Source organism: Phyllostomus discolor, chromosome 6 (assembly GCF_004126475.2).
Source record: "Phyllostomus discolor isolate MPI-MPIP mPhyDis1 chromosome 6, mPhyDis1.pri.v3, whole genome shotgun sequence".
Taxonomy (NCBI): Eukaryota; Metazoa; Chordata; class Mammalia; order Chiroptera; family Phyllostomidae; genus Phyllostomus; species Phyllostomus discolor.
In genome coordinates this window covers 123,444,457-123,461,663 of record NC_040908.2, presented here as the reverse complement: position 1 = coordinate 123,461,663, position 17,207 = coordinate 123,444,457, and the positions used below count along the sequence as shown (strand labels likewise).

The 17,207-nt window shown below is 37.4% G+C and overlaps 1 protein-coding gene and 1 pseudogene across 1 annotated transcript; both read right to left on the bottom strand.

The window, feature by feature from the left end:
* Positions 1-2,291: 2,291 nt before the first annotated feature.
* Positions 2,292-3,134, bottom strand: LOC114498886 (annotated as a pseudogene).
* Positions 3,135-8,705: 5,571 nt separating this feature from the next.
* On the bottom strand, positions 8,706-9,662 carry LOC114500502 (olfactory receptor 51A4). The gene has a single exon (XM_028517210.1). It carries the CDS (start codon positions 9,639-9,641, stop codon positions 8,706-8,708), a length of 936 nt encoding a protein of 311 aa, XP_028373011.1. The 5' UTR covers positions 9,642-9,662.
* Between the last annotated feature and the right edge of the window lie 7,545 nt (positions 9,663-17,207).

Here is a 17,207-nt window from a genome sequence, read left to right as displayed (position 1 = left end):
ACACCAGTCAGAATGGCCATCATAAACAAAGCAACAAATAACAAGTGTTGGAGAGGCTGTGGAGAAAAGGGGACCCTAGTGCACTGTTGGTGGGATTGCAGACTGGTACAACCACTGTGGAAAACAGTATGGAATTTTCTCAGAAAACTAAAAATGGATCTGTCTTTTGACCCAGCAATTCCACTGTTAGGATTATATCCCAAGGACACTGAAACACCAATCCAAAAGAACCTATACACCTCAATGTTCATAGCAGTACAGTTTACAATAGCCAAGTGTTGGAAGCAACCTAGGTGCCCATCAGTAAATGAATGGATCAAAAAACTATGGTACATTTACACAATGGAATTCTATGCAGCAGAAAGAAAGAAGAAGGTCCTGCCCTTTGCAACAGCATGCATGGAACTGGAAAGTATTATGCTAAATGAAATAAGCCAGGTAGTGAAAGACAAATACCATATGATCTCACCTTTAACAGGTACCTAAACAACAAAACAAAGAAACAAGCAAAATATAACCAAAGACACTGAAATAGAGAACAGGCTAACAGTGTCCAGAGGGGAGAGGGGAGGGAATTTCAGGGGAATTCAGGGGGAAAGGGGAAGGGTTTACAGGAACAAGTATAAAGGACACATGGACAAAAACAAGGGGGGGATGGAAATGGTGGGGAGGTGAGGAGGGTTGGGTGGGTGAGCTGGGATGACAGTAAAAGATAGAAAATTGTACTTGAACAACAATTAAAAAAAAAAAAAAACCCTGATAGACTCAGGTAGAGGTGAAGAGAGTGAGAGCTGGGGATACTAAGGATCTCTTAAAGAATTGTAGACTGCCACAGGTCCCCTTGTTCTTGCAACTTTCACTTCCTACCCCAAAATGTTTTTGTCATTTAAACTACTACCACTTTGTTTTATGCCACATGTAATGAGGAGGGGTCCATTTTACTAACAGAGAAATTTTCATTGGCAGAATTGAATGCTAATTAATGATACTAGTGTTTACACAAGTCATTCTAAGTTCTGTTAGGGAAACTTTAGTGAGAGCTTCACTAAATCTCTTACATACATGAGGTTTCTTCATTTTTTATTTATTTTGAATACTATTCTGCTTTTATTTTTGTCTCATGTAATTAATTAGAACAAGTGAACTTTATATTAATAGGTTTTTCAGACATAATCTAATTGATTCTTTTGCTTTTCTTGCAAACCCTTTTTTCTTTTTTTAATTGTTGTCCTATAATAGTTTTCCCAATTTTCCCCCACTGCTCTACCCTGCCCTGCCCACCACCCACTCTAGAATACCTTTAATTAACAACTTTAAAATTGGCTGAACTTCAAGACTGGTATGCTTTTGATAAACACAAAATAAACAATTATTATGCTCCAGCCACTCTGATGGGCACTGACAACATTAAAAGATAAAATCTGCCTTTTAAGTTACTCATATATTAATGTAGCACACAGATAATAATAACACTGTTGGCTAGTGCCATGACAGAGCCAATTATCAGATGCTAGACAAATATTGATGAGTGACAGAAGAGCCAATGTACATATCAATGGAAAGAATTCTCTAAATTATTGCAGAAGCTTCAAAATATGAATGAATAAAATGCTCTTGTGTTACTCATTTCTGCATTTAATTTTCACTGTCTTGTACATGTGAGGCTCATATCTGCAAGTATACTGTGCAATATTGGAGGACAGGGGAATTTTTAGTGGTTTATTTGAATTTCTGAAGAAATTCACAAACAAATATTCACAGGATAGGTGTTTAAGGAGATGCTCACTTTGTGCCTGGCATATACTTCCTCTTTCAGCACACTTAGGTGAGAGCTGATCTTGCCTGAGTTAATTAGAGCCATGGTTATTTATTTCAAAATGAACATTTTTAAAATATCAAGTCCATTAAAATATTCTGTAATCATAATGAGAGTTGTGCTGCTAAAACTGATGTTGGTATGTGTATACAGCTGGTGGAGAAGTTGAGTAGAGGTAAAACAAGGGCAGGGTGGGGGGTGGGAAACATCATTGCAAGTCTAACATGACTCCAAGCCTAATTCCCAAGGCATCCATCCTAGAATGTTGCTGCTTCTTAATTGATTAATGAACTGAACTTTGATGGATTTACTGAGTCTATGCAGCATATTCTTGTATTCAATCTCATTTACTTCATTGTCACTCTTGAATCTCTACTATTGTAAAGAAATTGCCAAGTGAGCTGAGCATTCCTCATGGCTGAAATTTTTCAACAAACTTGTTCTCACATAACTTTGTGAGGAAATGATTTTGAATTTATAGACTCTGAACAGAGTACACAATGGAATTCATTAGTGGGGGAACCAAAAGGAAGATATGACCTATGATAACCTTTATAACTGGTGAAATGTGTTTGGCAAAGCCAGGAAGGGCACATAGAAAATAAGCACAGACAGCAAGTGTCGAGGACCTTGAGGCAGCCTTTGTGTGAAGCTATGCCCACTACAACTTTCAAGGTCAGCATGTAAGGCACAGAAATGCACACCAACTCTAGCATAGCTGTTAGAGCCACAAACAGGCCATAGGTGAAATTGACCCTGTTGTCAGAACAGGCCAGCTTCATGACATACTGGTGAAGGCAATAGGAGTGAGAAAGAAGGCTTTTCTTACAGAATATCAGCCTGTTTAGGATACAGGGAAGAGGCAAGAGCAATAACATGCTTTTTATAGCAAATACAAGGCCACTTTTAATGACTCTGTCACTGGTCAGGGTAGAGGTGTATTTCTGAGAGTTGTAGATGGCTATAAAGTGATCCACAGACATAATAAGAAATAGCTGGGAATCCATGAATGAAAAGCTCTTGTGCAAAGCAGGCATCAGAGGAAATTCCAGTGGCATTGGACAAGAAGATTCTCGGCATGGCTGGAAGTGAGGAGATGGACAGTCCAAGATCAGAAAAGGCCAACATGGAGAGGAAATAGTACATAGGCTCATGCAGACAGGCCTCCGTTTTCATGAAAAGGAGAATGATGCAATTCCCATGAACTGCAATGAGGTATGTGAGGCCAGTGGGGATGGAGACCCAAATGTGGGCATTATGGGATCCCAATGAGGCAGAAGGTAGAGATTTGCACTTCAGAGGTTTTCAAGACTGACATTGCAGGAGTGTGATGGAATCAGGATGTGGATCTCAGAAGACCCTTTCTGCAATGGCTTAAATAGATGGGCTCAAATTTGTTTGTTTTCTTCATTTGTTCAACTTTCCTGGCTGTAGCATGTAGGAGGGAGGAGTGAATCCTCAGTCACTATTTCCCATAGTACATTACCTTACATTACAAAACTCTCTAAGTTAGGAAATTGTATAGGATGAAAATAGAAATATCACTTAGTACAACTGGACTTGTCATTATTAAATCATCTTAATACCAACTCAATCTTTTTCAAGAAATGTTGATGTGACAACTGAACATCCATGTCTTCGCAGGGTCAGATCATTGACTGGACAAAAGGGAGATGATGAGAGAAAGGATTAGAAATAAAAACACATTCTCCTCCCTAGTGGTGAAAGTGCTCTCTACATCAGCCTGGGAAAGAAAGGAAATCTTATTCTGTTCTATGTTGAATGAGGTGAAAAAAATTAAACACATGTATAACATAAGCAGAAAAAGGCAGTGGAATTAAAGTAATTGTGCAGAAAGTCTGGATACTAAGTTAGCTGAGGGAAAATGTTATTTTTAATAGTTTACCTAGTCTATAAATTGAATATAAAGTTATATGTGATAAATAGTTTTAAAAGCACTTCTGCTAAAAATAGAGATTGCAAGGCCTATTATCTGAGCATCATATCTCTTATTGCAGACAGAGAAATCTAACTTTTAACTAAAAATTGAAGTGGTTAGTTAGGTGTAATTTTTCCTTTGTCTTTTAAAAATTAAATTGAACGTACAACTTTCTTTTACCGAAAAATTACGTGAAATACCATGGTACCTGCCTCTTTTCATAACTAGAAATGAACAACCTACATATGAAAAGTTACAAATTGACAAGAGGCAACACAATAAACTTGCTGTTTTCCCTCAAGATTCCACCTCATTCTATGATCTTGTTACAGAAGAACGTTTGAATGACAGCAGGATTCAGTTAGGAATTTTTAGCTGTTTAAATCTAAGCATTTATCAGGCACTTAGAGAAAATGATGAGAAGTTCAGAGAAGAACCACATAAATATTTTATATTTGTTTAACTATGTTTACTATTTTGGATAGTTTTCTCTCTTTATTCAAACTGGGCAACAGCTTGGAAATTAAATGTGATAGCTTAGAACTGCAGAATACCTTTTCTGATGTGGTAAAGGCATAATAGTATTATACTAAATCAAGAGAATGTTTGCTTTCTACAAAACAAGTCATTAAACTCCTTGAGAAAATAATGGTTTTATTTTCTATCTCATGAATAGTAACTGAAGAAAATATTGGACTAATCACCTGTAATACTAATATTAATTTAATCCTGGCCAAAGAGGAGAGTTCTTTTCATGGCCAGGCCATGTCTTTATATTTCAGTCAATATTTTTTCATTTCCAGAACGCAATTGTTGTTTCAAATCTCTTATTTTTCCAAATGCTACAAATGCTGCATGAGATGGATTCTTTTGTCCTTGTCCATCTTTGTTCTAACACTAAATTAGGTACCATACTTTTTGAAAGAACTTTTTTGCTACTCTCTACAGTGTCCTACAGCAAGACAGCAAATGCTTTGGTCTATGCCTTCTGGTAACTTGGCATGTTTGTCTCATTAGTTATGGTTCATTCATTTGACATGTGTTCCTCCAACTTCACTAATCTGTGTAAAGGCGGGGTGTATTTTATATTTCTTTCACTGTCACATGAGTCTCACAGTACTTTTGGTCATCATTAAATATTTGTTACACAAATATAAACTATCTTTGTGACACAGAGTCTAAAAAATGCACAACAGAAATAAGATAAATAAGAGTAATCACTGGCATGCTCTCACATTTACATTCTTCAGAGAATAATTCCCCCCAGACAGTCACTATCAGTTTACAAGTAGAAAAACATGAGGAGTAAATTAAGATATGTCCATTTTACCATAACCAGTGCCTGGCTGTTGCTTTAATCTGACACAAAACAATTGTATGAAAGAAATTTGTTCACAGTAGTTAAACAAAGCTCATTAATCTTCCCAATTGTTAAAGGGTAAATGAAAATAAATATGAGATTAAGATGTGTGTTCTGCATTCACAATACATTACCACTAGACAATTGATCTTCTTCCATGAAGGGGCATCTAGCAAAGTCACATTATGCTGCCTCGTTCTCTATCCTGTACTCTTTCCCTCACATATGTTGCAAGGGTTCTGTAGAAAACTTTTGAATATCATCAGTGAAGAGCTTTACTGTGTTTGGCACTCTTTCCCAAACATGCTTATGCTCTCATAATCCCTTTCTCCATTTCTCTTTTTCATGAAGAAAGCTTTTTGTCTGAGTCTTTCTCTCTCTCTCATATACTTTTTCTTCTTTGAAGATTCACAGTTGATAAACTGCAATATAATCATGCTGTGTTCCTGGGCTGCTACTTCTGTGTGCATATGATCCTATTCTTACGTTTCTGAGTTGCTTTCCCTGGAGTGAATGCCTTGCTCCATTAGATGTATCTGTCTAGATTGCCTGTAAGCAGTTTAATAATAATCACATCCATAGCAATAAGGTTTTGAAAGAGGAGGGTTAAAGAGAACAATAGGGGTCCTAGTGGAAAGGACAAGAAAATGGCATTCCTTCTTTGAAAGTGCTCACCATTAACATCAAAAAGGCCATATGTATGCATAGTCACAAAATGCCTTTGTGCCAGGTGCTAGATTTATCTTCCTTTACCATTAATCTGATCATTTTGTCCTTCCTTAAGAAAAGTCAGCACCCTCCAATGTCAAAATAGCCCTTTCCTTTCTCCCATCAGGCTATACATGTTTCCAGTCTCTGAACATTGTTACTACCCCACTGAAGTCCTCTGTTTCCACCAGGTGGGTCATCTTAGCCTCCACACATACAATGCAAAGCTTTGTGCTTTCACACTACTGCTTCAAAAGATGATCCAAAACGAAGTAGTGCACTAATCAAAGGACACCAGTTGTTTGTTGAAAGGATACATATTTTTATATAATGGTGTTTATTCTTTGCTTTAAGATAGGTAAACCTAAGACAGAATTTGACAACTTCAATATTATAAAACTTATGAAACATCTGTAATCCCTACTGTTTGCAATAGTGTTTTGTTACTATTGTTTTTGTTTTCTTTTAACACTGCCTACTTAGCAAACAAAAATTAATCCTCATTTTGTTGGTCAAGGGTCAGTAGTAACCCAGTGCAAAGTGCATTCCTATTGATTACAGCACTGCTTTTCCTGCTGCCTCAAGTTTCATAGGAGCCCATGGAAGCAGATGTCATTTTGATACCCACTGACAAACACTGAATGAGTGAAAAGGCATAGCTTCATCCAGGAGGGCTGTGTTTTTTAATTAAATAACACTTATGCAAACATCCTTTACAATTACTTAAAGCCCATCATTCGAAAATGAGTTTCTTTGGTTAAAGTTATGACTTTACTTTATTGTTTATCAAGATTTCAACCTAATCACAAGTATACAGAGTTAGGACAGATTGAGGACTAAGACAGCTAGTGGTCACAATTTGTTTCTCTCATGCCTCATTGAAGCTCAGTGGATGCACATAACCAGACCAAGAAACAACATGTACTCTCATGTAAGGGGATAACTCTAACACTCAGCAAATTGTGTCACAGAAATCCCAAGTCGGTATTCCTTTCTTTTCATTTCTTTCTGTGTTTGGGCTATGATTCAAACCTACCTATGAGTTGATTCTCATGGGTTGGCCAAACTGAACTGCCACCTCTGCATTTCCATGAATTGTTGAACATTTTAGAGCTGGGCTATTGCCATTTATCCTAAAGACCAGGAGCCACATGGCAGTGATGGCTTGTTTTAATTGATAAAAAGGAAATGGTGATGTGAATGTGAGGACACATACCAGCAAGGAGTCTATCAAACCAATCAATGTCTAATAAATGAATATTTTGATTTTCAAATAAACACATTGAATATTATTTAATAAAGGAGAAGATGGAAAGCATATTGTCATGATCTTAATTGTTTCCTTCTCCCAAATTCATATATATTTAAGTCTTAACTTTCAGCTCTTGAGAATGTGACCATATTTGGAGATAGGGCAGTAAATAAGGTAAAATGAAGTCATTAGAATGGGTCCTAATCCAACGTGATTGTTATCTGGATAAGGAAAGGAATTTGGACACAGAGACACATAAGGGGAAGTCAATATGAAGAGTGACAAAAGCTCTGTCTTCACCAAATACCAGCATGGCTCCTATCAACTCAAAGCTGTATCTCTGCATAAGGATGCCTAGTTCTCTTAAAATGTGTGCTTGAGAAAGGTCAGCCTTCCTAAAAGAATTTACCGATTATCTCAGCCCAGACCTAACTATTGGCCCCTGTTCTGCCTTTTCTTTAGAAACTTTGCAATTGCAAATCCTTTGTCTGTCTCTTTGAGAAGTGACTTCTATACTCTCAGAAATGCCTTTCTCAAGGACCTGGGAACCATCCCTTTAAAGTTCAATCATCATGAATGATATGGACCCTGTTTCCTAGTCTCTGTGAGAAGGTAGAAGCCTAACTTCAATAAGCACTCTTAAACACAGGTGAGCAAATCACTCCTTACTCTAATGTCTTTCAATACTTTTCCTTCCAAATGCCCTAGCATTTAGTTTCTCACTATTGTTTCAAAGGAGCTGAGCTCGGTTGTATATTGAAGTTTCTCTCCCTGACTCCAGCAGTCTGAATAAAACCTGCATTGCAGTTGCAAAGAGATCTATGAATTCCCCAAATACACAAAGGTCAAAGGGGGTGGAATTTACTAATTAATTATGTTGATGATGTAGAGAATATCCACTCAGTGTATGGTTTTATAGTATGTCCTTCATTGCTTTAGTTTTATTCTGAAAAAATAAAGAGTTCTATGTGCAAGAGACATCATTTCATCTAATTTTCATTTTGAAGACACAACTCTTGCCTGGCATAATTAGAAAGTAGCAAGAGCAGATATGTAGAAACTTACGAGGTAACAGAAATATTTGACTTGAGAAGTGCTGATGACACACAGGTGGGGCAAAAACAGGTTTACAGTCAGGATGGAAAGTAATACAATAAATAATAATTAATAATAAAAATAAAGTGTAAGAATGAACTGCGTTTTGCATATATACACCTGTAAACCTATCTTTCCCCACTCTGTGTACTAGGGTGGCTGAATTAAGATATTGAGAAGATGGAATACATAGAGATGGAATTCACCTGAAGAATGAGGAAGCCACTTCTGTAAGCAGAATATACATTACCATTTTTTGCTCTTATCATAGACACATTATAAAACAATTATTTTTATCCAGACAACTGACTTTTCCCTATACCCCTTTAAGGAGAGGACTCAAGATATATACTGCTTGTTACCCTTTCTATCTATATCTTGCTCAGTATTACTTGTGAATGAAATAAATCTGATAATAATGACAAAAATAATATTAATGAGTCTTTTCTATCAAATATTAGGTTCATTGAAACCACATTGAAATCTTCACTAAGACAACCTGTCACTTTGTATCTTATTATACATCAGTTTATACCTACTTCTGACATAACTTAGATACAACTCTGACTCTAATCTGTCTAGTTTTCACACAGTACACAATTGGGTTCATCAGTGGAGGCACAAGTAAGAGAACATTTGCCATGAGAACTTTGAAGAGAGGAGAGACATGCCGGGCAAAGCGATGGATAATAGAAAGATTGATGATGGGCAGATAGAAGATGAGAACTGCACAGATGTGTGAAACACAAGTATTGAGGGCCTTGAGCTGCTCCTTCTGGGATGCAATTCCCAGCACAGTCTTGAGGATCAGGAAGTAAGAAATAGCAATGAGTATGAAGTCTACCATACCACAAAGTGCTACAAAAAAGCCATAGATGACATTAATTTTGTTGTCAGAACAGGCCAACTTCATAACATCTTGGTGGAGACAGTAAGAATGGGATAACTGGCTTTTCTGGCAATATTTCAACCTTCTCAAAGTAAAGGGGAAGGGGAGAACCAGGAGGATGCTCCTAAAGGACAACACTATTCCTATTTTGGCAACTCTGACAGTAGTAAGAATGGAGCTATATCTCAGGGGGTTGTGGATGGCTAGAAAGCGGTCAAATGACATGATCAGGAGCACTGAGGACTCCAGTACTGTGAATCCATGGATGAAGAATTCCTGGGCAAAGCAGGCATTGGCAGAAATTCCAGGAGCATTGAACAAGAAGATCCTCAACATGGTGGGCAGAGATGATAAGGACAAACCCAAATCAGACAGGGCCAACATGGACAGGAAATAGTACATGGGTTCATGCAAGGAGGGCTCTGTCTTGATGACAAAAAGGATGGTACAGTTTCCCAGAAAAGCAACAACATACACACTGCAGATGGGGATGGAGATCCAGATGTGTGCATATTCCAGCCCTGGCATGCCGACCAAAAAGAAGGTGGTGACTTCAACATGGGATGTGTTGCTAATGGACATGATGCACTGAAGGCTCTGCAATAAAACAGAGATTCCTGAGTTAGTAAAATATGAATACCTGTAAATTTGGTAGAAAAAAGCCATTATTGAAAGTTTTGGTTTATTTTCAGCTTCTTTTGACAAAGCATTTTTGTGACTATCAATGAGTGAGAAGTTGATCATAGTCTAGACCAGAATCCACTTACATCATAGATTAGAAAAATTATTTTACCATGTGTTTTCTATAGAGAAACTAGAAATATTTTTTTGAATTCAGATATAAATTTGATTTTCTTTCCCTTAAAATATTGTTAAATTCTAGTCAATAAATATAGAATCCTCTACTACTTCTTTTCACATCTGAAATAAGATGTTGGGTAGAATGTATGCTTACTAGAATAGCACTACAAACAAAGAAGGAATCTCACAACTCAATTGTTTCCTACTTCTTGCAACTCTGACAGAAGTGTAGTCTTCTCAACATCAAACCACAATTAGTTCTATCCCTGTCTTCTGAAAATTATTAATTATTTAAATATTCTTTTAAAAATTCTCATTATTTTGAAACCATTTGTAAGGGCAGTCAGTGAAAGGATCACTGAAAATATGTCTCATTTTCTCCTCACCAGGAATTTGTGATCAGTTGTGTTGTGTTGATAGTAGAATAATAACCTGAAAAGGTCAATTTTGCAATTTAGAGAAGTTTGAATGCTGCTGAAGACTGAGTCCCTAAAAGGCCAATGGTCCATTTACATAGTTTCCAAAGGGAACAATTTTCCTAAAGATGACTTTTGGAGGCATACAATTATTCATGGTTGATGGCAAAAGAGAGAAGTAAAATAAAAGTCAAATAGGTAAATATATCTGAGTACTTACCAGGTAGTGTACATTTTGTAGAGCACTTTTGAGACTGGGTGAAGGATTCTAGGACATCTCAAAAGAGATTGGATTTGTGTGCCACCAAAAGCTGCTACTGATATTTAATCATTTGCACCTTTTTGGTCCTGCAATCACCTGCTACAGGGACACTAGACTAGACTCTCTGGGGATTGTAGCCAGGCTGGATCTGTTCTTAGAATTAAAAAAATCAGGTACTGATATAGCAAATCCACAGAGAGAGTTAATATTAAAGACATGAAATAAGTATCTAGACCTTAAATTAGGGACTGCTTTGGTTAAAGAAAGGTCCTTAATAACCAGGTATAGGAGAGATGTGGTCAATGTTATGCACAATCTCTGACACTTCTGTTGAGTATTTGGCTCCCATGTTACATATCTTCCCTGGACAGAATCAAAACACAGATGCTCTGAGTTGAGTCAGTGCATCAAAGGAAGAGCTATAAGACAGACCCCGTGACATGCACTTTCAGCCTACACTTTGCTCATGAAGCATAGACTCATTCTTCTAGATACTACTCCTGGACATCACCAACTAAATATCCCTTAAGATCTACTTGTCCTAATAAGAGTCCATTTTCTCTCTTTCCACATTTGCCCCTTTCTTAGGGACCCATCACCATAATAAATTTTTATGTTTAATATTTCTCAAGCCCCAATACACCCCATAATGTTTTCTGTCCCATGTTTTGCATATATCAATCGATGGTCATCTTTTATTGAAAATTAAAATTGTTCCATTTACTGAGTTTCATTCATTAGTGGATGATGAACTTGAATCCTTCAGTCTTATGAATACTGGTAAGTGCAAACATTATCTCTATTTTACTGATGAAGAAAATGTTTTCCAAGTAATCTGTCTAAGAGCTATTGGAATGTGCTGTAGAGGTAAGGTGGAGCCTCAGCTCTGTCTGATTCCTGATACGAACCATATTCCATACAACCAGAATGAACAATGAATATTTGGGAAGTTAGAGATTGAATGGATTACTGGAATGCTATGTTCTTTTTAGCATTCTGACTGCCTACTAGTTAATTCTGGGAAATAATGTGGAACATATATTATGTTAACCTCCATTAATATGTGTAAGTTTCCCAATGGGAGCTAGTATTTAGTTAATCAAACAGAAGAAGTATAATATAGTTTTACCATAATCCTCCACTATAACCTCTTTTATTTAATTACAGTGGACATCCAATATTATATTAGTATCAGGTGTACAGAATAGTAGTTAGACATTTACACACCTTATGAACTGATCCCCCAATAAGTCTAGTATCCACAAAACCCCAATTAAAAACCCACTAACTTCTCCTTGTCCTTCCCCTCCCCTCCTGCTGCTCCTCCTCATCTTCTTCCTCCTCTTTCTTCTTAGTAGAATTCAAGTTTAATATAAAATTTATATGAAACAAATATATCCAAAACAACTTTGAAGGATGATATTAAAGGACTTATACTACCTGATTTCAAAGCTTATTGTAAAGCTATAGTGATCAAGGCAGTACAGTATTGGCATAAAAACAGGCCAACAGATCAATAGAAGAGAACAGAAAACCCAGAAATGTATGCATTCATACATATGTGGTCAGTTGATTTTGGACAAAATCAAAGACAATTCATTGGAGAAAAGGTAATCTTTTTAAAAAATAGCACTAGAACATTTGGACGCTCATTTACCAAAAATAAATAAAATAACTTAAACCTGAACCTTGCACCATTTGCAATAAACTCTTTTAAACTTGATGACAATTACTTTACATCCCCTTCCCTCCAAAATCAGTCCCCTTGGTTATGGTCAAAAGTTTTCTCCATCTACTCTTCCTTTATCTCTGAGGTTTCTACAGGTTCTTCTCATGAAAGAGACAACAGGATATATATATATCATATATATATATATGTCATTTATTACTGTGTATGTAAAAACATAGTGATTGTGATGGTGATGTTATGTGTTAATTGGCTTGTTACCCAACTTTGGAGAAACATTTCACTTGCTTCATTACAATAAAAATACGCTACAACAGGATAGTTAGCACATTTGTTATTTTTATTATGATATATCTAGTCACTAGCAGGTAGAATGACATGTGTTAGGGTTAGCAAATGTGCATTTCAGGAAGAAACAAATTGCTTGTTACAGAATAGTCACAGAGATATAGATTATATGAAATATAGTCAATAATATCATGATCACTATGGATGAGGCCAGGTGGGTACTTGAAGAAGGGGGTGGGGTGCAAGGAAAACTTGCCTTTTTGCTTTACTTTCAAAATTTTTCCTCTTGGACTTCCGGCAAGATGGAGGCATAGGTGAATGCACCGTATCTCCACGCACAACCAAGATTAGAACAACAACAATTTGGAGGCAGAATAACACCAAGAACTGACAGAGAATTTATCTGAATGGAAGTTGGACAGCCAAGAAGTTGAAATAGACCTGTTCATCCAGAGCGGTAGGAGCAGCGGAGAGAAGCAGCCAGGGATGGGGTCGCAGTGTGGGGAGAACAGGGAAAACTGAGCTCATAAGGCAACCAGGAGCATGTAAGGTATCTGGGGCACACAAAATCGCAGCTGGCGGACCCAGTGAGGTGGTGATTGTGGACCAGGGCAGAGCGCGCAACCTGGGATCCTGGGGGTGGGGGGGACTGGGGTCCCAGGAGAGCGGAGCTACCGCCATTGTTCCCTCCCACCCCCACATAAAATCTCACAATCTAGCGACTGGGGTGCCCAGCCCCGGTGAAAATCTAAGGATCCTCCCCTTACGATAACAGGAGCAACCAGACCCCTCCCCCCCAAAAAAAGAGAGAGAGACATGTCTCAAACAGAAGAACAGATCAATTCCCCAGGACTCATCCTTTTGAGTAACCAAGAGATAGCCAATCTATCAGATGCACAGTTCAAAACACTGGTGATCAGGAAGCTCACAGAGTTGGTTAATTTTCCGCGCAAATTAGATAAAAAAAATGCAGGTTACCATAAAAGAGATGAAGGAAGATGCACAGAGAACCAATAGTGATGGGAAGGAAACTGGGACTCAAAAAAATAGAGTGGACCAGAAGAAAGAAAAAAAACAACCAAACAGGAAAGAATGGAGAAATAAGAATTCAAAAAAATGAGGAGAAGCTTAGGAACCACCAGGACATCTTTAAACATTAAAACATCCGAATTATAGGCGTACCAGAAGCTGAAGAGGGAAAGCAACAGATTGAACACGTATTTGAACAAATAATAAAGGAGAACTTCCCCATTCTGGCAAAGGAAATAGACTTCCAGGAAATCCAAGAATATCAGAGAGCCCCAAAGAAGTTGGACCCAAGAAGAAACACACTAAGGCACATCATAATTACATTAGCCAAGGTAAAAATGAAAGAGAGAATTCCAGAAGCAGCAAGAGATAAGGGGACAGTAAGCTACAAAGGAGTTCCCATCAGACTGTGTGCTGATTTCTCAAAAGAGACCTTACAGGCAAGAAGGGGCTGGAAAGAAGTATTCCAAATGATGAAACTCAAACACCTATACCCCAGATTACTCTATCCAGCAAAGCTTTCATTTAGAATGGAAGGGCAGAGAAAGTGCTTCTCAGATCAGGTCAAGTTAAAGGAGCTCATCATTACCAAGCCCTTATTTTATGAAATGCTAAAGGGACTTATCTAAGAAAAGAAGATAAAGAAAAAACATGTATAGTAAAAGGACAGCAAACTCACCATTATTAACAACCACACGTAAAGCAAAACCAAAAGAAACTAAGCAAACAACTAGAACAGGAACAGAACCACAGAAATGGAGATCACATGGAGGGTTAGCAACAGGCGAGTGGGAGGAGGAGAGACAGGAAAAAGGTACAGAGAATAAGTAGCATAGATTTTAGGTTGAAAATAGATAGGGGGAGGGTAAGAATAATATGGGAAATGTAGAAGCTAAAGAACTTATAAGTATGACACATAGACATGACTAAAGGGGGGGATATGGGTGGGAGAGGGTGTACAGGGTAGAGGGGAGTGAAGGGGGGAAATGGGACAACTGTATTAGCATAATCAATAAAATATATTAAAAAATTTTCCTCTTTTATTTTTTAATTAAATGTATTGGGATGACTTAAGTCAATAAAATTGTACAGGTCTCAACTGTACAGCTCCATATGACATCCTCTGTAAATTGCATGCTGTGTTCACCACTCCAGGTCAAATCTCCTCTCTTTTTTTCTTTTTAATTAAACTATGCTCTTTTATTCCTGCTTATTTCATTGTTATCTTGCAGCAGAATATCTGGACTAGAGCAGCAAGGAAACATCTATTTTCAGCTGTCTAAATCTAAGATTTTACAATTTAACCAGATAAAAGGGATTTGAAAGTTATAGCAGAGCCAGAGTTAAAATTTATATTGAATTGATTGTACTTATTGTTTGGGGGTGATAAACAGAATAATTTCCACAGACACTCTCAAGGGGGCCTTAAAATTCACACTCAAACTATAGCATAGTCCTCAGGATATGATAAAGGTGATAGGGGGCTCAAGAGTTGGAGAATTCTACTTTAAGGTAAATAATTATAAGCCTAGTAATGCACATGTTAAGTTTTGTTTCAGAAACTACAGATAAGGCCCATCCTGGTTCCTGGGAGAGACAGCTGACCTCCTGGGGCAGTGCTAAAGGTTATCCCTTGGGGAACAAGTGAAGGCATTTGGGCCATTGTGCTCCAGGGAGAGACAGAAGACACCAGTGCCTGGGAACTGCTAATGGCTCAGGGTGAGAATACTACATTTTTTAAATCTAATTTTCCCTGAATTTCAAAACCCCTCACCTTACTTCCTTTTTTTGCTGGCCTGGAAAGAAAGTGTAAGATGGTCTGTTAGGGCATAAACCCACAGTCTTTTCAGATCACTGGCCATCTGAATTAAGCGCCCATAAAGGTTTAATCCCTGTCTCTGCTTATCTGTCTTGATACATGAAGGGGGCATGAGATCCATCCAGTGTCTTTTCTGATATTAAAGGTATGGCATTCGATATACTGCTCTCCAAGAAAAGAATTGGTGAATTGCATTAGGAAAATTAATAATGTACATTTTTTCCATGTAGTGAACAGAAAATAGAGAAAATGTGGGACAAGTCACTTATAATAGTGACCACACTGTAATCCTGGCCTCAAAGGGACATTTATTACCACCTTTGTCCCTCTCCTTGCTCACTGTGCCCTTTATGTTCCAGACATAGTGATATCTTTTCTTCGACTTTAGAGACTTTCTTGTGGGCAGGGCACATTTTACATATATTTCAATTACCTTGAGGCTCTGGCTCATTCAGTTCTTAATTGTTATCTGGTGAATAAACACAAAGTAACTTTGTTAACTACAACCTAAAAGAATGCAAAACTGAAGTAAACTAGATAAGGGTAAGCACTGCCCATGGGTGATTGTCTCATTCTGACACTACTTCTGTGTCCTCAATGTTGGTTATGAGTGAGGGAATTGTCAGCCCTCACTCATAGGGTCAATTGACCCTCAGAGAGTCAATGTTAGTTTACACGTAGAAAGACACAAAGAATAACAGGGAATATTTAAATTAAAATGCATACATTTCAGTATAAAAGTGCCTGTCTGATGTTTAGTGTTGGCATAAAAGCAATTTAATTGAAGATAATGTGTTCATGTCATTTAAAAATATAAATATTCCAAAGTGTTAATGGATATTTTGGAAATAAATATAAAGTAGCAAATGTGTTTTGTTTTTATACCAATTCTTGATCACTAGATTTGCTATGACTGGTAAAGTGGAATCCAGGTTATTGCTCATTATACTACCTTGTTCTTTTCTTGATTGATATTGTCTTCTCATATATTGTAAGGGACTTACTGATTTCTTTGGTATATAATCAACTAGTTCACATTTCTTCCAGGTCCTTCTGCCCTACACTGCTATCCTATTTTCCAGTCCACCTTTTCACATATCTTGTATTTACCATAAAGAATGTTCTGCTCACTTCATCTGCAACCTAGATACAACCTGGGTCCCACTTTGATGTTTGGAGACCTTGACTTTGGTCTCATTATGTCCACTACATTGCAAATTTTAAATACTGTCTGGAAATTTTGCTTGTATGCAGACATTTATATCATATATGGGTCATATATATCCTCAAATTCATGAGGACATAACCTTCATTACATGAACCCAGGTACAGAGTTAAAAGTTCTTTTAGACTTAGTTCCCTGAATGTTAAATAGCAAATTTTAGTTTTTTCAATAAGTTATAAATGAATAATAAAAGTTTAATATGTCATCCTTCTCCAGAATACATCTCACATATATCTACACCTCATTTTGTAATATAGCACTCCATGGGGCATTTCAGGCAGCCATGGAGGCAGCCAATGTGGTATTTGCTAGAGTGAGATCCTCACACATCCCATTATATTTTCCCTATTGAGGTACATCACCCCACAGAAGCCTGGTCCCAGATTTCAGACTGCACTTGGTTAAGTTGTCTCCAAGGAGGAGTATTTCCCAAAAGCTGTACTAGAATAATGTGCTGCTTTTTGAGGAGGCTCATTAGAGATGAGTCATTAGTTTAGGCTTCTCACACATTCTCAGTTTCCTATGCAGACTCTTCAGTGCTTTCTCACTCCCTTCCTGGTCACTGTCCCTCTCTCAGTCACTTGGGTGGCTCAAGACATCTGGTTGACAGAAGAGAAAGAC